The sequence below is a fragment of the Tenrec ecaudatus genome, chromosome 2 (genome assembly GCF_050624435.1).
Source record: "Tenrec ecaudatus isolate mTenEca1 chromosome 2, mTenEca1.hap1, whole genome shotgun sequence".
Taxonomy (NCBI): domain Eukaryota; kingdom Metazoa; phylum Chordata; class Mammalia; order Afrosoricida; family Tenrecidae; genus Tenrec; species Tenrec ecaudatus.
The window spans coordinates 41,110,440-41,132,244 of NC_134531.1; the positions used below are offsets into that span (position 1 = coordinate 41,110,440).

At 40.1% G+C, this 21,805-nt stretch overlaps 1 protein-coding gene across 1 annotated transcript; it reads left to right on the forward strand.

The window, feature by feature from the left end:
- The first annotated feature begins 2,742 nt into the window (after positions 1-2,742).
- FBXO4 (F-box protein 4) lies at positions 2,743-20,982 on the forward strand. The gene is made up of 7 exons (XM_075540980.1): positions 2,743-2,989; positions 5,028-5,263; positions 7,213-7,433; positions 8,797-8,872; positions 8,985-9,163; positions 13,458-13,633; positions 20,493-20,982. The coding sequence occupies exons 1-7, from the start codon at positions 2,801-2,803 to the stop codon at positions 20,580-20,582; spliced, it is 1,167 nt and encodes a 388-aa protein (XP_075397095.1). The 5' UTR covers positions 2,743-2,800; the 3' UTR covers positions 20,583-20,982.
- The last annotated feature ends 823 nt before the right edge of the window (positions 20,983-21,805 follow it).

A 21,805-nucleotide genomic window follows, 5' to 3' on the forward strand; every position in this document is an offset into this window, starting at 1 on the left:
TTCCCCCTGTTTCCCTGTACACTAGTTCTTTTTGTTCTGAACACAAATCACTGCCTAGACTAGAAGGAGTGGAGACATGCCATCTGCTTAGCCAAGCCCTGGTTCCCTTTCTTGTCCAGACAGCTTCACAGAGCTGAGTTTGCAAATAGATTGTTAGTTCCCCGGAGCAATGGTTGCAAAGCAAATAATGAAATTAACAGAGCCTCAGCTATCAAGGTTTAATTTTTTTTATATTTATACCCTCAGATATTTATTTTTTGAGTATTAGTTTAAGCTAAACCCAAACCAACGTACTATCAATTCATAGCTGCACTGGCTCCCGGGTGTCTGGGATTCACAGTCTTTATGGGAGCTACTAGTCTCATCTGTCCTCTGGCGTGGCTTCTTGGTTTGTACTGTTGCTGTTCACAGTTAGCAGCCCAAGGCCCAATCCACAGTCCCAGTCATCATGAACCATTCACCATGAAGGATTAATCAAGTTGCTGTGTGCTATGCTGATAAATACAGGAGTCTCTGAAAGGCAATTAATGTTCTCAAGTGCTAACCAGTATGTGGAGTTTTGCTTTCTCCCAGGCATCTCAGAAGAAAGACCTGACCCGTCCTGCTGGGAACTTAGCCACTGCAGATCCTGTGGAGGGAGGTGCATAGCCTTGCTGATAGAGAGCATTATAGAGTCGATTAGGGCAGCTGTAGTTAGGCTAAACTGTAATACCTTACCATTTGATATCCCTTTTACTCATTTTAAAGTTGTTTTAGTTTTCAATATTTTCTGATTTCCTCTTGATTGAGATATTTTCCCTTTTTGTCCTGGCGTTGTTGGTTTTGTTTGTTCTTTGCTTTGTTGTGTATGATTTTCTGTGTATGAAATTCAGGATGGATGAATTTATAAAGACAGTAACTAGAATAATAATTCCCTAAGGTCTTTGCAAAGAAGATGGAAAGTTCTATGGACTGCCCAAAGAAAAATCGAATCTGTCCTGAAAGTACAGTGAGAATACTCCTCAGAGGTAAGGATGGTGAGATGTTCTCTCACACACTTTGGACACGCTATCAGGAGAGACCGGTCCCTGGACAAGGACATGCTTGGTAAAGGGCAGCAAAAAGAGGAAGGCCCTCGCTACGCTGGATCGACACAGTTGCTGTGACAATGGGCTCTTACACAGGAACAAACGGAGGATGGCGCTGAACCGACAGTGATTTGCTCTGCTTGTGCATGGGGTCCTTGTGGCACCTGATCACATCAGGGCCATGGCAGGCAAGGTTGGGGGAAAGTGGGAGTTAATCACGAGTAAGAGAAGAAAATGTTCTCAAAGTGAGTGCGGTGCGGATTTGCACCACCCTTCTCGACACGATTGAACTGTTAAGTTATATGATACATTAATTACATTCCAATAAAAGTTTAAAAAAGAAAGATCGTGGGGAGCACAGCTTATCACAAACTCATTTGGGGGTTGATTCACTGGTAAATACATACATGTGTGTTTGTAGTTACTTATCTGCTAAGCTTTCTTATATGATCTTATATGTCCATCATAGTCCTTTAAAAACTTTGACAATTTTATGAACATACTGGCCTTGACCTCTATTTTGAAAATTATAAAAATAAAGTGGGATTGATATTTAAACAGTTGATTTAGATTCAATATGAGGATGCTTTGACAATTGCAACAATAAAGAGAACTAGTGGTCATGGAAATCTACTTCCATATTTGGAGATCTTCACAAAGAGATTGGATGGATACCATTACTTGTTTGAAGCTACACCAGATTTTGAAGAGATCTGTTCATTATAATGTACTTATCATTCAAAAAATGGACTTTCAACACCATTAGATTATTTTGATTAGTGTGTAATGTTCTTACTTTGTGGCATAAAATAAACCCTGGTCTAAAAATTTACATTTCGTATACCTAATTTAATTTTAAATTTAAGTATTCTTTTAAGACAAGAGATCTGTTTCTGCAGCAGAGACTGGTTTGGATTAGAGTAGGTGAAGCAATCAATTTGAAAATGGTAACACATAGTACCGTGCCCTTCCTATCCAAAAAGACCATACGCAGTTCCAATGAATACAGGGCCATCCTTGTCTTAAAGCCATTTAAGAAAGGTGGTACAAATTGGGTAGAATGGACTTTGGTTTTAAGAGATAAAAACCCACTTGTCAGATTTCATTGATACCACGTGTGTGTTTTCTTGGTGAAATATGACTATTTTAGTCCATTTTTGCAGCTCTCTTAAGGCATCCCATCCAATCCATTTATTCAGCATTTTAAAAAATGTGCACTTATACTTTTACAAGAAGGATTCAGATTTCCTCATTTTGGCTTATGATCCTTTATGAATGGGCTCCTGACAGTCTTTCCAGTATCAATTTTTAGCAGTTTCCCAGAGTACCGTATAGAGACACACATATACATAGCATTGTGGGCAATATGTTGCTAAAGAACACACATACAGTGTTGTGTAAGGAAATAGCTGCTGAGTCCTCCAAGGGGGTGGAATGAGGCGGGGCGGGCGGGACGCAGACGGAGGAGGGGACCCGCGTGGGCGACGGCGGGAAGCTGCCCAAGCAGACCTTGCAGTCGCGCCCGCGGTCAAGTGCGGCTGAGGTGGCCGCCGGGATGAATGGGCAGGGACCGCGGGCGGAGCTCGCCGCTCGTCCCTGCACCCCGCCCCGTGGGATCGCGTCGGCCCGCCCGCAAGGGCAAGGTCCACCAACCCCGCGCTGGGCCGCAGGCGCCCGCCGCGCCGGCGCAGAAGCGGGCGCCCCGTCCTGTCCCGTCCCCGGCGCTGGCGGCCATGGCGGGGAGCGAGCCGCGCAGCGGGAGCAGCTCCCCGCCCGCGGCGCACAGCGACTGGAGCCGCTGGGAGGCGGCCATCCTCAGTGGCTGGAGGACCTTCTGGCAGTCGGTGGGCAAGGAAAGGGCGGCTCCGGCCGCCTCGCAGGAGGAGGCGGGCGACGAGGCCAGCACCCTGACCCGGCTGCCGGTGAGCGTCGGCCTCCGGTGGTGGACGGGGACCCCGCCCGGGGTGCCTGGGGTAGGGGCTGGGGTGGGGGGCTTCCCCGCGCCCACGTTGTGGCCAGCCCCGTCCCTGCAGCCTTTAGGGACAACGTGGACATCCGGAAGCAGCAGTTGACCAGAAAACACTTGGGCGCGGACTCCGTGGTGTTCTGCACTTGGGACCTTAAGGTCATTGTGAAACTGGTCCTCGAGGGCACCCACGTGACCAGCCAGACCACCTCACTCTCAGGTGTCAACCTGGCGAACAAGCATTGGCGACCTTGGCCTCCCTCCGCCTAAGGGAAGGCCAGCGGGTTGTAGAGAGAGAGAGGCACGCAGATTTTAAGTCCTCAGCATCTTTTGTGCCAGGCAATTCAGGTATATTAGCACACCAAACACAAACACTCTGTGAGAGCCTGTTTTTTCAGACGGGTCCCTGCAATCGCACGATCAGCTATTTGAAGGAACAGAACCGTCTCTTAGTTGAAGATGAGCCAAGTTAAGTATCAAGTGCCGCACGTTTTGACAGGCCATGTACACTGACACATCGTTTGTTGTTAGAACTTTTAGGGTAGATGGGAATATGGTCAGAGAAGATAACCTTGGGGATTGTTCAAATGCTCGATCTCACAGCCTTAGAGACCCACACGGGCAGTTCCACCCCATCCTACAGGGTCCCTGTGAGGCGGCGTGGACTTGATGGCCGTGAATTTGGTTCCGTTCTGATCTGGACTGCTAGCACCTTCACCGTACAGTCTTATCCTTAATGTTGCGAACTGCAGGCTTAAAGCCTCTTCCTCCCCCTCAACACATACACCCTTGTAGAGGTTCTTTGCAATAATTGAATATAGTTTTATAGGAACTCAGATGACAAACTCCCACTCTTTGATTTCATTTGACCTAGTGATTTAATCAGAAGTCTACCCACCAGATACAGGTTTTATTTTGAAGAATAAATTACTTCCAGAAGTTGTTTAACAAAATGAATACATTGCTTGTTTAAAACACCTATGAGGAGAGTGTAGAAATTGTTATTTTGAAAAATAATATTTTTGGTAAGAAGTTAGTTTGCAAGCAAAATAACAGGTTGCTTTTCCAGTAATATTTCATTGTGTTAGATATAAAGTGTTCAATATGCTCCTCTGATAACAGGAAAACAACTGCAGATGATTTTTTAAAAATTACTTATTAAAAAGACTGGCCATCTAATTGATTCAGTTCAAAGACCAACAACAATAAAAACGCCTCAAACTCACTATCACCAAGTGGATTCTTACTCAGTGGACTCACAGGGGCAGGATCAGTTTCTGAGGCAGACAATCTCTTAAAGGAGCAGGAAGCCTCATCTTTCTGTTGCCCAAGTGGCCGTTAGGGGTGAGCTGCTGACCTTGCAGTTAGCAACCTGAGGTAGTTAGTTCATTGTGCCAACCTGGCAGATAAACACATGTGGGGGTTAATTGAAGAACGGAGCGATAAATGGCTTGGTGAGCCTCGCCTTTCGAGTTCTCGGGTCTCTGCTCTCTGATGGTCGGACCAGGGTGCAGCTGCCTTAGCCAGTTCCCTGCTTCAGCTGGCAAGGCTCACTTCTTGCAAGACATCCCCGAGAAGCCGAATGGACCTACCCCGATGCATCCCTGGGTGCTGGAACAGCCTGTGGGGACCCGTGCCAGCACTGAGATGTTTACATGTTCACTGACTCTGCTTTCCTCCTGTAGTCGGCATCATAGTGTGTGTTCTGTGAGATGGAGAGGCCTTTGTGGATTGGTGTCAGACATATGGGCTAATGTTGGACTTGTGGGATTGGGCAACACTGGGTTGGGATGTTTTCTTGATGTGCACTTAACCTTAATATAAAACTCATGAGTTTCTGTGGATGTGTTTCTCTAATGTACCAGACTAACACACAGCCCAAGGAATAAGCCACTGATAACTGTTAATAATGCAACATGTCTTAAAAATACGTTTTTCAGGGTGAGTTCTTAATTTCCTTTTTCTCTTTTTCTACGTGTCTCCTCCTGTTTCAGATCGATGTGCAGCTGTTTATTTTGTCATTTCTTTCCCCCCATGATCTGTGTCAGTTGGGAAGCACAAGTCATTATTGGAATGAAACTGTCAGAGATCCAATTCTTTGGAGATATTTCCTGTTGCGAGATCTTCCTTCTTGGTCTTCTGTTGACTGGAAATCACTTCCAGATCTAGAAATCCTAAAAAAGCCTATATATGAAGTCACAGATGGTACATTTTTTGACTATATGGCAGTGTAAGTATTTAATTTTATGAATTTTTTACAGTTTTTCTAGTCTATAGTCTAAGATAGTCCCAGTATGGCTTCTAACATGTTTCATAAGTGGGGCGTAACTTTCCTCTGATTAAAACTGGGGAATGTGTTAAAAGACCTCCTTCCTGGGGACCCTGGCAGCACTGACATGTTACTTCCCTGGCTTCGAGCCAGGTTATTTGACTAATTGTAGACAGCACTGGTGGAAAGAAGTAGGATTTTGATTAGAATTTTTTATCTTTAGAATATTTGCCATTTTGCTAAGCAGCAAATACTTTTCCAGAGAAAGAATACCCAGAGGCCAGAGGGCAGTTTGTTTAGCAGGAAAGAAAAACATTGACTGGGCTGTGGGAAAGTAGATTTTGTTATCACCCACAGGCATTGGCATTTAGAAATTTCCTGGAGGCAGGGGAGAATGTGGTAGCTTTCCTGGTGTTCTTAGGTTTTACTCCCACAAGGAGTCACTATTTCCTTTGCGTAGGGTCATGTGGTTTTAAAGGATTTCAGATTGAAACCCGCAGTTTCCTCAAAGAGACACCGTGTCATTGGACACAGATACAATCTGTTTATTGAGAACCTCAAGGTCAAAGGCATTGCAATAAAATGGGAAAGAATACTTTTAGCTGAGGGTTGTTTAACTGCCCTAGACTCAGTAGCTACCTAATTGTTTCCCCCTATCTTGTGTAAGGTCGTCAGAGTGCTTTCTTAGTCTAGTCGGCCTGTCATCGCATCATTCTGTGAGACTCCAGGTATACAGTGCAGTGTTACATATAAGTGTCAGTGTGCCTCACTTGTGGAGTGTGACCTCTGTCATGCTTCCAACCACCCACCAAGTAATTGGGTGCTGGGAACCACATTCCCTCCCCCACCCCAAATAGTAATAATAATCATACTATCATTTATTATCATATAAATTATTTCTCATCTTTATGGCTAGGTTGGTTATGAGTGCTTTGATATTGCAGATGAAGAAGCTAAAGTTCAAACTATGAATGACTTATAAAACTGCTTATCACTGAATAAAATGGTGAAGGCTGTATGGTTTCCTTCACATGACTTGCTTCACAATGCTGTTTATAAAGACCACTGCGCCTTCTCGCCATGAAGTGTTAAGCCTAAGGCAGTTGATAGGGGTACCCAAGACACTAGGTCATCTTGTGACCTTGTGTGTTTGTTCTAGGCACACAGGTTGTGCATGTTCAGTACAGGCTTTCTCCATCTCGACCAGGAATGTTTTTGTGGGAAGGGTTGTCCTGTGTGCTGTTGGATGTTTAGCAGCGTTTCTGGCCTCTGCCCACGGTGCCGGTATTCATTCCCCCTCGGGGATAACCTGCAAGGCTCCGGGTATGGCCATATTTTCCCTGGGGTGACACAGTAGCTTCAGATTGAGAACCCTGCCTCTATGTAACTTAACCATTTACCAAGTGTTCGAAGAAATGTTCTTCCAGGAGAGAATATAAATGAAATATGAGAAAGTGACTAACCACTTCTTGGAGATTTCCTCAGATTCCGGGCCACTCCCATGGCACCCTGGGCTTTCCTTTGCCCTGGCCCTTGGTCACCATACAGCAACTTGCTCTTGTAGCGACCCGATGGGACGTGTAGTAGAACTGCCCGTGGGGGTTTCTGAAACCGTGATTCCTGATGGGAGAGGGGAGCTTCATTCCCCCCCCCCCCACCCCAGAGCTCTGGCGGTTTCCAACTGCTGACTCGGTGGTTAGCAATTCAGGTCGCTGTTACCCACTACCCACCAGAGCTCTTGGGCGCATATTATAACGGTGCCTCTCTGCCTCCACTTCTCTCCTCGAGGACTGGAGCTAACTCTGTAACTCTTTTGGGTAGCGATAGCCAACAAATTATACAATTGAATTACATAACTGCACCACTATGTATTTTTGGTGGTAACTCTGTCATTGTGACACTTTACACAGCTATAAAATGTGCTGTCCACATACAAGAAGATCCTTCAAATCCAGCCGCCCAGTGTATGGAGCTGTCACCTCATTTTTGCACTCACTCATCATTCAAAATGAACCGCGCTTTGCTATGTTTGGACCGGGTCTGGAGGAGTTGAACACGTCTTTGGTGTTGAGCTTGATGTCATCTGAGGAGCTCTGCCCAACAGCTGGCTTGCCTCAGAGGCAGATTGACGGTAATTTTTCTGTTCATCATAATTCAAGTACATAACATTTGACATGAATGCTAATTAGAAGCGATGTGATTTTTAAATTAACTCTTTGAAATTCAGAAACTCTTTGAGGGCTTCAGAAAGTTTGTGGGGAAATGGAATTAAAAAATAATGCAACTTTCCCACAAGTTGTCTGAAGTCTCCTCATAGAGTAATTTGGTGAGTGGGAGCGTACCCCACCTTCTCAGTCGACTCAGAAGGGTTCACTGTTGTCAGAGTAAGCTCGCAACGTGCTCTTCAAGGTCTCATGTATCATTTAAGATCATGTGAAAGTAAATTCTTTATTCAAGGACTATTTCTACAGCAGGTATCATATTTCCCATATTATCAAAGAAAGCAAAAGTTCTTCTGCCTCTATTGTGTGCAATACTTTGATATAAATTAGAATTACAATAAAGAACTAAATCTTCATGTTTCTCATATTTCTATGGAAAAGTATAGTTGTAAAGCAAAGCAGGATATAAAATATAAATAACAATATACTCTACCCTATATTTTACTTACTCATTTAGACGGAATACCTATTAGATGCTAGGAATTCATAGATTTAAAATAACAAGCCAGTTTCTAGCTTTCACTGGGTCTAAGTGAGATGATCGATAAATATACAGATCATTCGAATATAATGTAATTAGTTCCTGGATAGACAATAGTCTTTATAATGAAGATGATACCTCACATAAAGTATTAGGAAGAGTAAGAGTAGGCTATCAAAAAAGACAGGGTCAAATTATTCTGGGCATCAAGAACAGCATTTGCTAAAGTTCTGGTTGTGCATGGCACTTTGGCTAGTTCTGTGTGTTTAGAAAGAATAGGGGCAGGTGCAACGACGATGGTGTGCTGTCCTTAAGCATATGTAGGACTCATTTGAATATTTTAGTGGGAGTAGGAGGACCGGGATTGTAATTTAGAAAGTTTACTCCAGGTACTATGGAGAAGGTGTTAGAAGGGGCTAAAGACTTGGAAACATGGCAAGAAGCTGCTGTAATCCAGTAGTAGGACTATGAAGAGGGTCAGAGTAACTTGTGGCTCTGGGGAAAGAGAATGAATGTTGAGACACAGAGTTGAAAGAATGAATGCGTATAAGCAGTTGTAAAGATGGCTCTAGGTTTCTAGCTTAGGTTTCCTGTATTGGCAGATGAACACTCTTGCCTGCAAGATTATGCAATGAATTGCAGACATTGCATTCCAATCCAAAGCTACATAGAAATTTCTTATTGTTGTGTTTGGTTTGTGTGCTCTTCCTGCTGTCACTGGCTGTTGTCTTTCCAGTCTGATCGTTTGGGTTAATATTGACTTGTTTTCTAATTATAATTTTCTCCTTTAGGTATTGGATCAGGAGTCAATTTTCAATTGAGCAACCAACATAAATTCAACATCCTGATATTATATTCAACTACCAGGTAAGGCTACCAATTTGGTGGCCTACCTGAGACACTAGAAATGGAACATTTTAGGGGAGGAAACTTAGTTAGCATTTTTTATGTTTTGTATTTACTTTTGTTTTTCTTATAGAAAGGAAAGAGACAGAGCAAGGGAAGAGCATACAAGTGCAGTGAATAAGATGTTCAGTCTACAGAATGAAGGGAATGATCGACAAGGAGGAAATCGGTACAGTGTGATTCCACAAATTCAGAAGGTGTGTGAAGTTGTAGATGGGTTCATCTATGTTGCAAATGCTGAAGCTCATAAAAGTAAGCACTCTCTAACTTTCTTTAAAAAACACTATGTCTTTGCAGAGCAAATAAGAAAATATATTTTCATATATATATTATATAAGAAGGCACAGTTGTTGCTGTGCCTTCTCAAAAATATGATGTGGTGAATTTATCAATGTCACTCTATGACTCTGTGACTCTGTAGTTAATAACAACCCCCTAAACCTCATGTACATTGTGTACCGGATTATACATATCTGATTCTTACCTTGATCTATGGACTTAAGTTGTATCCAGGAAACTCTGACACATATCAATGTTTGACACCACAATGATGTGGTACTTTTTGTGTTGTATGCTTTACTACGTTTTGCATTAATTGTTGCCTACTTCTGATTCTTTTAAAATACTTTTTGCAGTTAACTATGAAGATTTTAACCTCTACTTTAGTTACTCAGATGATAGAGTGTGTGCATGAGATGGAATGTTTATTACCTCAAGTTAAGAACATTCTCCAAATAATTTAAATAATTTCCATTTACAATGCACTATATGCTTGAAATAAGAATACTGTTAGGCCGCAATCCAGTGCTGTCTCTTCCTCAAATCCTTGGTGAACAAGGTAGAATAGGAAGGAGGGTCCCAGACATTCCTGGAAGAATTCTACGTCCTCCATAAAGTTTTTAAAGCCTTCAAGTTCTATGTAAATATTTAATATGTATTATAGACAACATCATGATAATTCGAGCAAAGATTAAAGTTGTCAAGGATTTCATTTTGCATAAATCTACAATCAAATGCTGGTGGAAGAATCAATCACGAAATCAAATGATATATTGAGCAAATTGGCTGCAAATGATCATTTTAAAATGTTAAAGAGTAAAGATGTCATTCTGAGGACAAAGGTGTGCCTGACCCAAACCATGGTGTTTTCAGTTGTGCCATATGCATGTGAAAGTTAGATAATGAATAATGAAAATCAAATTAAAATAGATGCATTTGAATTATGGTGAGAAAATAATATTCAAAGGACCGTGGTCTGCCAGAAGCTCAAACAAATCTGTCTCGGAAGAAATACTGTCAGAATGTTCCTTCGAAGTGAGTCTGGTGAGACTTTGGGCATCTTTTCAGGAGAGACTAGTCCCTGGAAAGGGACAGCATACTTGGTAAAGTTGAAAGTCAGAGATAAAGAGGAAGACCCTCGAGATGGGTTTACCCAGTGGCTGCAACAACAGGCTCAGGCAATAGAGAGGATGGTGCAGGGCCAGGGAGTGTTTCCTTCTGTCCGGGTCGGTATCTATGAGTTGGAACTTATTCAACAGCATTTAGCAACACTATAAATCATTGTTTTGAATTTTCATTGAACTTATTTCCACTATATGTGTTAGGCATGGAAACAGCTATACTCTTAAAATCTGGAGAAAATTATTCATAGAAACCAGAATGGGGGAGGAAGGGGAAAAAAGAGGGGCTGATTACCAAGGGCTCAAGTAGAAAATATTTTGGAAATGATGATGGCAACATATGTACCAATGTGCTTGATACAATTGATGTATGGATTGTTATAAGAGCTGTAAGAGCTCAGTAAAATGGACTTATTAAAATTAAATATATATAATATAAAATTAAATATATATATATAATTTACTTTTTTATCATGGGGTTGTCTGTAAAAGAAAAGCTAGAAGTAAAATCAAGAAGCAAAGCAAAAACAAACAACAAGGAAGCAAAACAAGATTGACTCACTTATTTGACAAATGTTTGTTGAGTTCACACTAAAGCTAGGAATTGATTTGGTGCTCAGGATATAATTGGAAATTAACATTAAAACACGTTGAGACGCACTTTCATTTAGTCTTTAGACTGCGCCCCTGAATACCCCTATAAAATAAATTAACTAGTAAATAAAAATTTACAAAAGTGTGGAGAAGAAACCCCTCCTTCAATGCCAAAGGTGTACGAAAATATGCTGAAAATTTAGGGCCGAGCAGAAACGCTGGCACAGAGGCTGTTCCCTTGCAATCAGGTAGCAGTGGCCTATTCGTGAAGGAAGTTGGTTTTCGAAAGTTAAAAACAAAAACCAAATGCACATTAGCTCTTTACTAATTTGACTTCATCTACTGTATTAATGGTCTGACAGAAGAGAAAGCTATTTTCTGGAACTAAAATTTTTTTAATTTAAAAAATATTAAACTTGTATTGTGAATTGGGTGAGAGAGTACATAAGTTTACCACTCAATAATTCATACACACTTAATATATTTTTTATCTTGATTATTGCATGCTTTAGTGTTTCTTTAATTTTTGGAATTTAAATCATTTTATTGAGAGCCCATACAGCTCTTATCACAATCCAACCATCCATCTGTTGTATCAAGCACACAATCTTATGTCGCTCAGACTGCAGTTGTTCTATACAAATGTCTAGCATTCAATAAAAACTTAAAAGCTCCTACTCCCCCCACCCATAGAGAAGGATTAAAAATGTCAGTGGAACTAGAACCAAAGATGGCCTAGTTATGGACACTGTAAGAACATTAAATTATGAAAACAATGATAACAAAAATCATGAAAGACACAATACATTTATTAACATGCAAAATGTATTTCTTAAAAGCCATAAAACATTACTGCAAGAAATTTTAAAAGACAGCTAAATGGGGAGGTAAAGAGACACAATATTTTATAAGTGTCATTTCTTGTCCTATTCATTCACAGAATCAACATAATTTCAATCAAAAATCCCCTCAGGCCTTTTCCATAGAGATTGACAAGGTGTTTCTAAAATTTATATATAAGTACACCTTACCGAGAGTTGTTAAAATGCTTAAAAAGAACAAACTTAAGAGTGCTCAACCATAACATTATTTTTGTTGCTACTTCATAACTAATTTTGCTCCTGTTATGAATCATAATGTAAACATCTCATATGCAGGATGTATTTTCATTCTTACAAATTGAACATACCAGTAATTAAACAATTCAAGCATAGTGATTAATCACAAAACAATATGTAAGTATATATTGTGAAATATTTATGTGTTTTCTGATGATCTTAGGTGACCCCTGTGAAAGGGTCATTCAGCCCCCAAAGGGGTCTTGACCCATAAGTTGAGAACCACCACTCTCACTGGTTCTGACACCAACCATCCCTCCCATGACAATCTGCTTCTCTGCTGGGCTCATTAATCCACTGCAATAACCAAGCAGAACTCACATAACAATACTCGAGATGTCATGAGGTTTGTTAGGGCTGCTAACAGGTTACAAAATGTTAAAGATACAGTTATTTTGTCCACATGCTTCTCACCCATGCTGGCAGGTATATATCGTTGATCGTTAGCCTCTCAGCCATGTGGACCCTTGGCCGGCATTAAGTACTTAAATATATACTTGTTTACTGAATCATTGTGGAATCGGACTGTTTATTAATGCTCACAAAGACATTAAAACATTACATTATTCCTAATTATTAACGATATCGGGCATACAACTGGAGCCAGATGAAATTGGAGATTATAAATGGAAACAAATAGATACTACATAATCCCAGTTCTATCTGACTATTTAATATTCTTCACCAGCACCACAATTCCAACACATCGGTTCTTCTTCAGTCTTATATACATGTGAGGCAGTTGAAACTACCATGGTTTGGGTCAGGCACACCTTACTCCTCAAAATAACATCCTTGCTTTTCTGTACTCTAAAGAGGTCTTGTGCTTCAGATTTACGCAGTGCAACACATCTTTTGTTTGCTTGACTGCTGTTTCCGTGAGCACTGATTATGGGTCCAAACAAGACAAAATCCTTGACAACTTCCGTGTTTTCTCCTCCACCCTCAACAAGATGAATCGACACAGCACAGGAACCCTCCCGAGGACGGCGCAGGACCGAGCCGTGTCATGCTCTGTTGTGCACGGGGTCGCTGTGGCTTGGAACCAACTTGATGCCACCCAACACCAACCACATAAAATTGTCTTGACGTTTGTTGTAAGATGAACTTTGAAAACACCTGGCCTTTGTAAGGAAGAATAGTTAGGGTACAGATTGATGAGAGGGCGATGACATTGTCTATGCTAACGCAGTTTTGCTTGTAAGCTGTTGGAAAATTTGAATGATACTCTAATTTTTTCTCAACTCCCTTCCGCTTCCATCTAAAATGCTATCATTACAAACCCATTTAATTTATTATTATCAATAAATGTACACAGCAATAGAAACGGTATGCTATGTTTGGATACTGGTAATTTTTTGTTGTCATTGTTCTTGTTTTGTTTTTGAAGTAGCACACATTAATGACGTTGTAACATTGATTCGCACCCATTAGGGCATGAGTGGCGTGATGAATTTTCTCACATTATGGCAATGACAGATCCAGCCTTTGGGTCTTCAGGAAGACCAGTGCTGGTTTTATCTTGCGTTTCTCAAGCAGATGTGAAAAGAATGCCCTGCTTTTACTTGGCCCATGAATTACGCCTGAATCTTCTAAACCACCCTTGGATGGTAAGGCCCTGTCTTCTCTGTCGACAAATCTCTTGTTTTATTTTTCACTCAATGTTTTCTTTGATTTTACTCTTTCTTACTCATCTCTTTAGTGCAATAGCATTCTATAAACCAGTTTTAATAGCTTAATCTGGGGAAGATGGTTTCAATAAATATCAGGTGATAACGGCTCGGTATGTAATCCTCTTGTGTAGGATTAAAAAGGGGAGAAGAGAAATAACAATTGTGCGTTTCCTGTTGTTTTATGTGCTACTTCCTTGAAGTTTTAAAAAATTATTAACATATTATACTTTAAGGGCTATAAAAATGTAAACTCCATCTTTTTGAAGATTTTTTATTGTATATTAGGCAAAGGTTTGCATTTCATATCATGTTTATATTCAACAATAATTTAAATAATGTATCAAAACTTCTAATAGCTTGTCCTCCCTCTCCCCCTTATTTCTCTTCTCCCTCTTGTAACCCCTTCGCCGTGGATATCACCTGTCTACTTTCTAGTCTATTGCTTCCTTTGACCTCCTTTCCACTCCTATCCCTGGTAACCATCAAAGCATGTGTCTTTAGGTATAAAAACCCTTTCTTGATTTTTTAAAATCACAGTGGTCTCAAAAATATTTGTCCTTTTGTGCTTGTTTGACTTCTCATAATGCCCTCTAAATCTGTCTTTGCCACAAGGTGTTTCACAGCTTCTCCATTAGTCTTCGGTGATGCCTAGTGTTCCATTGTATGCACGTATCAAAGTTTTATTTATCTATTCTTCCACTCATCAGTGCTTATTTAGGTTGTTTCCATCTTCGTGCTGTTGGGAATATTGCTAAGATGAACCGGGGTACGCATAAATCTGTTTGTGCGGAATCTCTTACTTACCTAGCAAAGGACTTGCGGATCATACAGCGTTTCTACTGCCAGTTGTTTGAAGAAGGCTCATACTGCTCTCCACAGTGGTTGCACAGTTTTACATCCCACTAGCAATGTCTGAGGGTCCAATCTTTCTGTGCCCTCTTAAAGAATTTTTTATTTTCTGTTTTTTTTTAACTTTGCAGTCAATACTAGTGTGAGGTGGTTTTGCACTGATATTTTGATTTACATCTCTTGTAATGGCTAATGATTTCCATCATTTCTTCATATGTTTGTTGGGGTTCCTGGGTGCCTTTTTGGTGAACTATCGGTTGGTGTCCTCTGCCCAATATTAGATTATTAATATTCTTGTTGAGATGTTGTACTTTCCTCTAGGTTTCAGAAATTAGTCCCTTGCCTGATGACATCATTGACAGTTTCTTCCCTCTGCCTCTTGGTTATTTTTTACTCTTTAGATGGAGGCTTTTGAAGCACATTATGTCTTATTTTAGGAGGTGCCAATCCTCTATTTTGTCTTCTAAATTGTGTGTATTTTGTTATGTTTGATATTGTGCTTATGTCCTTTATTAAGGCCCTTAGTTTGTCACTACTTTTCTGTGATGAACTTTTTAGTTTTATGGTTTACATTTAGTTCATTGATTCATTGGAGTTCATTTTTGTATAGAGTGAGGTATGGGCCCTGTTTCATTTTTTCTGAAAATGACTATCCAATTTTGCAAACACCATTTGTCAAAGAGACTATCTCTTCCCCCATTTAATGATATTTTAGCCCTTTGTCAAAATCAGTTGTATATTGGGGGATGGAAAACCCGAGTGGCATAGTGGTTATGTGTTGGGCAGCTAACTACAAGGCCAGCAGTTAAAAGAACCAGCTGCTCTGTGGGAGATGGGCCTTTCTGTTCCCTTTAATAGTAACAGTCTCAGAAACCCACAGTGGCAGTTCTACCCTGCCCAATAGAATCTCTACAAGGTGGTTGGATTTATTATGCTGGGAATAACACACTCAAGAGGCATGGCATGCCATTCATTGTCAGAAAGGATTTTGCTAAATCCATCCTGGAGTATTGTGCTGTTGGTAATATCCACCTTCAAGGAAATCTAATAAGTACATTATTATTCAAATTTATTCACCTATCATAAAAGTGAATGATAAAGAAATTGAAGACTTATGCCAGTGACCTCAGTCAGAAATTGATCAAACATGTCATCAAAATATATTGATAGCTATTGGTGATTGGAATATAAAAGTTGGAAACAAATGGAAGGAAGAGTTTTTGGAAAATATGAACTTGGTGATAGAAATGAAGCTGGAGATCCCATGGTTGAATTTTGCAGAACCAGAAGCTTGTTCATAGCAAATGCCTTTTTTCAACAACAAAAGTCAGAAAAACAAAAACAAGTGGGTTATACACGTGGGCTTCCCCAGATTGAAGAAACAAATGAAACGGACTTCGTCTGAGGGAAGACACAGTGGAGAAGCTCAATATGTAAGTTCAGCATAAAGCTGAAGAAAATGAAATCAAGTTCACAAGAGCCAAACAATGACCTTGAGTTGATTACACCTGAATTTCTAGACCATCTCAGGAACAGATTTGAAGCAGTGAACACTAATGACAGAAGACCTGTGGGAGGACATCAAGACCCTCACTTATGAAGAAAGCGAAAGGTCATTACAAGACAGGAAAGAAAGAAAAGATCAAAGTGGATGTGAGAGAGACTCTGAAACTTGTTGTAAATTGTGCAGTAGCTAAAGCAACTCGAAGAAAGAAGTAAACTCGAAGACGAATAGAAATTTTCAAATGGCAGCTCAAGAAGACAAACCTAGATAGTATAAGGAAATGTGCAAGGACCTAGAATTAGAAAACCAAAAGTGAAGAACACGCTCAGTATCTGAAACGGAGAGAACTCAAGAGAAGTTCAAGCCTTGACTTACAACCTTGGAAGAATATGGGCAAAATATTGAATGATGCAGAAAGCATCAAGAGAAGATGGAAAGAGCACACAGAATCACTGTGCCCCCCCAAAACCAAACAAACAAATAACTAGTCAACAGTCCGCCATTTTGGGAGGTAGCACATGATCAAGAATCTATGGTGCGGAAGGAAGAAGTTCAAACTGTACACAATGCAGTAGCCAAAACCAATGCTCCAGGAATTGATGGAATACCGATGGAAATGTCGCAGCAAGCCCAAGAAGCACTGGAAGCACTTACTTGTATATCAGGAAAATTGGAAACGTTACTTGACTAACTAGCTGGAAGCGATCCATTTTTGTGTCCATTCCAAAGAAAGGTGACCAAGCAGAATGGTCAAATAATAGAACAATACCATTGGTATCACATACAAGTAAAGTTTATTTAAGATCATGTAACAACAGCTGCAGCAGTTTACTCACAAGGCTCTGCCAGAGGTTCAGGCCGGATTCAGAAGAGGACGTGGAACAAGGACTATCATTGCTGATGTCAAATGGATCTTGGCTCAAAGCAGACAACACCAGAAAGATGGTTACCGCTCTTGCATTGAGTATGCAGAGGCATTCTACTATGTGGGCCATAATAAACTATCCAGAACATTTCTTTGTGCTCATGATGAACTTGTACAAGTGTCAAGAGGCAGTTGTGTGAACAGAACAAGGAAATAAATACTGCATGGTTTAAGATCAAGAAAAATCTTCGTCAGGGTTGCATCCTGTCTCCACGCTTTTTCCGTCTGTATGCTGAGCAAATCATCAGAGACGCGGTATTATATAAAGAATGGGGCATCAGAATTGGAAGAAGGCTTGTTGACAACCTGTAATATGTAGGTGACACAAGCGTGCTGGCTGAAAGTGAGGAGGAATTGAAGCACTTGCTGATGAAGATCAAGGATGGTAGCCTTCAGTGTGGATGACAATTCAACATAAGGAAGACGCAAATCCTCACCAGTAGACCAATAATTAACATCATGAAAATTGGTGAAAAGGTTGAAATTGTCAAGGATTTTGCTTTACTTGGATCCACAGTCAGTGCACATAGAAGCAGCAATTAGAGATCAAACGTTAATTTCATTAGGCAAATCTGCTGCAGAAGACCTAGCTAGAGTGTCGAAGAGTAAGGATGTTCCTCTGAGGACTGAGGTGCACCCGGTCCTTGCCAGGCTATCCTTTATTGCCTGAGATGCATGTGAAAGTTGGACATTGAATATGGAAGACTGAAGCAGTAGCGGTCCATTTGAATTGTGCTGGAGAAGACTGTTTATAATCCCACGGACTGCTACAAGGACAAAGAGCTCTGTATCCATAGAGGTAAGGCCACAGTGCTCCGTAGAGGCAAGGATGACAAGACTTCGTCTTACGTATTTTGGACTTATTATCAGGAAAGACCAGTTCCTGGAGAAGAACATCACATTTGGTAAAGTGGGAGGGGCAGCGAGAAAGAAGGCCCTGGACAAGATCTGTTGGCAATGAGATGGCTGCATCAATGGGCTTAGCCATAGGGACGGTGGTGAGGCCGGTGCAGCGTTTCCTGCTGCTCTGCCTAGGACCACTAGGGGCTGGCGCGAGTCGGTGGCAGCTACCAACAACAACAGTCCTCCGTAGGTTTGTGTTCTTTTTCATTTCACTGAATCCAGGCATGATGGCGCCCTTGTCCTTTCTTATATGTCGTATTTTCTTCTCCTTTCCCTTGGTTGTTTGACAGTCGTTTGTCAATCTTTTCAAAGAACCAACTTCCTGTTTTACTGATATTTCCCCCTGTCTCCTGATTAATTTATTTCTGCTCTAATCTTTGTTATTTCTTTTCTTGTGGTGGCTGGAGGCCTGTTTTGCTGCTGTGGTTCTAAACTTGATAAGAAAATAATATTTAACAAAGTAACCTGAAACAAAATGGAAAAAAACCTCATCAAATAAAATTTAAAAGAAAAACCTAGTAAAAAAGTAAAATAACAGCAAAGAAAAAGATGCCGAGAAAACCTACAAACAAAATGAACTCAGTATAGAAAATTATGAGGAAAGAAGAAGACAATAACACTACACACAAAAACTACATAGCAAAATGGCAGCAATACCTTCATACCTATCAATGACAGTACACTGAATGTAAGTGAATTAACTGCACCAATCAAAAAGCAGAGTAACTGAATGGAGAGAATACAAAACTCATCAAACTGCACTTTGAAGGAACACAATAGATTTAAAATACAAAATATAAATACAAAATGAATCTATATTACAAAATAGATTTTTAAAAAATCAAAGGATGGAAGAAAATATATAAAACTTATGGCAATAAAAAATCTGATGTGGCAATATTAATCACTGATAAAACAGATTTTAAGGCAAAATCAATCAAGAGACAAAGACAGGTGCTACATAACGATGAAAGGACAACTGATAAAGCTAAAGAGAGAAATAGATAATGCCACAATAATAGCTTTCTCTATAAAAAGAAATTTTATGACAATGACATATTATAAAGCACTTTGTCAGCTCACAATGCTTTATTAATAGAAATCAACAACAGGAAATTCAAGAAAAAATATGAAAACAGCAACACTGCTTAAAAACTGGATAATTGAAGAAACAGGGAATGAAATTTTAAATTTTCTTGAAACAAATCAGTACAAAAGTACAAATAAACTTTGAGTTATATACGGGAGTGCCACTCCAAAAACCAGAATTGCTCTGGGGGGGAGCGGAGCTTTCAGTGTACACATTTTTCTAGCCAGGTGAGCATTGAGCAACTCGCTCTGAGTTAGTGTGTCCAGTGGTGTCACCTGGGAAGGTTCTCTCTGGTCTCAGTGAATTTTTCCATAAAATCAGGTTTGCTCAAACCTCATGTTTTGTGATGGCCAATTTAAGAGAACAGTGTGTGGCTGTGAAATTTTGTTTGCTGCTTGGGAAAATGCCGCAGAAAATGTGATGTTGAACACATCTGTCTTACAAGGACGGAACTATGGGGAAAACTCAAGTGTACGTGTGGGTTTCTTGTTTCAAAAAGACGAAATGTCAATTAATGACAGACCTCATTTTGGATGTACATCAACTTCGTGATTAGATGAAAGTGTCGGCTCATCATACACTTGGAGTTTGGTCTTCCAGGTCAGACTGTTAATCAAGCTATTTGTAGAGGTTCTGAAAAAATTTTGTATGTCACAAAAAAAAATCTCTGCTTTGTGGCAGATGGAGGACTGGTTTTGCCACCACGACAATAAACCTGTTCACCCAGCCATCTCAGTGCACCAATTTTTGCTCTTGCCCCATGCACCTTACTCACCTGGCCTTACTCCATGTGACTTCTTTTTGTTCAGCAAATGAAGAGGGACATGAAAGGACAGCAATTTGATGACGTAGAAGAGGTGAAGGAAAAACAAAAGAGGGAGGTGCTGTCAGCCATCTAAACAGATGAGTTTGAAAAATGTTTCCAAGAATGGAATCACAGATTTGACAAGTGTAATAGAGAGTACTTTGAAGGCGATAAGGTTGTTACATAAAACAATTTAAATACATAGCATTGAAAAAAATTTCTTTCGTTTTTTTTTTTTTTTGGTGGGGAAGGCACCCACTCATAGCAGAGGGCAATTGGTAGCAATAAACATACTCATCCATAGAGAAGAATGAATGAAAATCAAGATATAGACTCAATATCTCCAACATTAAGAGTTGGGAGTGTGAGAAACCTGGTATGATTCACCATTTCCCTCCTGAGTTGTGTAGCAGTCATGGCAAGGCTCCACACCCCCAGGGGAGGGGTGCAGCCTTCCTCTCAGGGGACTAGGTGGAATTCAGGTATTTTTCCATACAAGTGGCAACGGTGGGAAGCAAGGGAAGAGCCTGCCTCATTGGGCCAGGTGCTCTGGTCTTATTTTTATCTCTGCTCTATGGAGGACAAAGTTTATTGGGAGTTCTTAGTCCTATTTTTTTAATGTCTAGGAAAATCTCCCTGTTAGTATTAAGGTTTTGGATTCACTTTCATATTAATAATGTTCTCTTTCTTTAAATAATGCTCTGTTTTCTCTGTCATTAGGTTCAGGATATAGAAGCCGAAACTCTAGATGGTTTTTTGAATGGTATTCAGTGGATTCTTGAAGAAGTGGAAGCTAAGCACACCAAGTGACTCTCCTTCTGGACCTTGGAAGCTGAAACCATTTGAAGTTTGTTACGAAGGTCATGATATGGATGGATATTTGCTCAGGTCAGCTCACTTAGTACAAGTGGCCTGTAGCTGCCGTGTTTCCCATACTAAATCCCTTTTACCTTAAATCAATTAGAAGAAAAGAATTTGACTGCTAGCATACAGTCCCAAAGTGAACCTTTTAAAATTTTTTGATAACTTTTATATTTTCTGGCTTAATAAAAATATTGAATTCTGGGGGAAAAACCCCACATTGATCTCTCGTTCCTTGTGATTTTTGTTATTTTATTTCAGTGGTTGCCTTAGTGAGCAATAGCAAGTGTGCAGAGCTTTGTCTAGAGAGTTGTATATGTTCTTAATAAATCATTGGTTCAGACCAGAACATTCATTGAAGTTGCATTTAATTTTGTTCACACACAACCTCTTATCCCCAATTTAAACCAACAATATATCAAATGTTGTATAAATTCAGTGAAAATAATTTTCCTGGAAATTCCTTTATTTCCAAATAAGTTTGAAAGCTTATAGGTACTAAAGGAAAATACTATTCCATACTTCTAGAAAAAATATATATTTTTAAATTAATCCATTTATTTTTCTTTCTTTTTTCTGCTCAAAACACTTTTTATAGAAATAAAGGATAAGTTATAACTCATATAAAAACCAGATGCAGAATTTTACTTAAAATCGAGCACATTCTCCTCAATAAGTAACACTCTTTGGGCACACATACATCGCCCTTGAGCTGTTTCCAACTATAGCCAACTTGAAGGAGAGAGGAAACTGCCCCAGCTGTTTTCCAAAGTTATAATTTTTAAAATTAAATACTTGTATTGGGGCCTCTTACATCTCTTATCACAATCCATTCCTCCAGTGTGTCAAGCACATTTGCACATATGCCGCCATCATCATTTTCAAAGCATTCTCTTCCCACTTGAGCCCCTGATATCAGCTCCCTATTTCTTCCTCCTCCCTCACAAGCCCTTGATAAGTTTTAAATTATTATTTTTATATTTTACATTGAGAAAATATTTCTTAAGATGCTTCAGAAAATTCATGGGAAAATGGAATGAAGAGATCATGGATTTTCTCCCCAAATATTTTGAAGCCCTGTGTATGTGGCATGGCCTCCCAGAAATAAATTACCAGCGCTCTTCAAATGACTCCACTATTTCATGACAAGTCACTTCCTACACTGACCTCTT

What these genes read in the sequence shown, in the direction of transcription:
- FBXO4 (XM_075540980.1), top strand. Translation starts at nt 2,801, where the DNA reads ATGGCGGGGAGCGAGCCGCGCAGCGGGAGCAGCTCCCCGCCCGCGGCG. An exon ending in ATATTATATTCAACTACCAG is followed by an intron (nt 8,873 to 8,984) that starts GTAAGGCTACCA and finishes TTTTTCTTATAG; the next exon opens with AAAGGAAAGAGACAGAGCAA. An exon ending in AAATGCTGAAGCTCATAAAA is followed by an intron (nt 9,164 to 13,457) that starts GTAAGCACTCTC and finishes CGCACCCATTAG; the next exon opens with GGCATGAGTGGCGTGATGAA.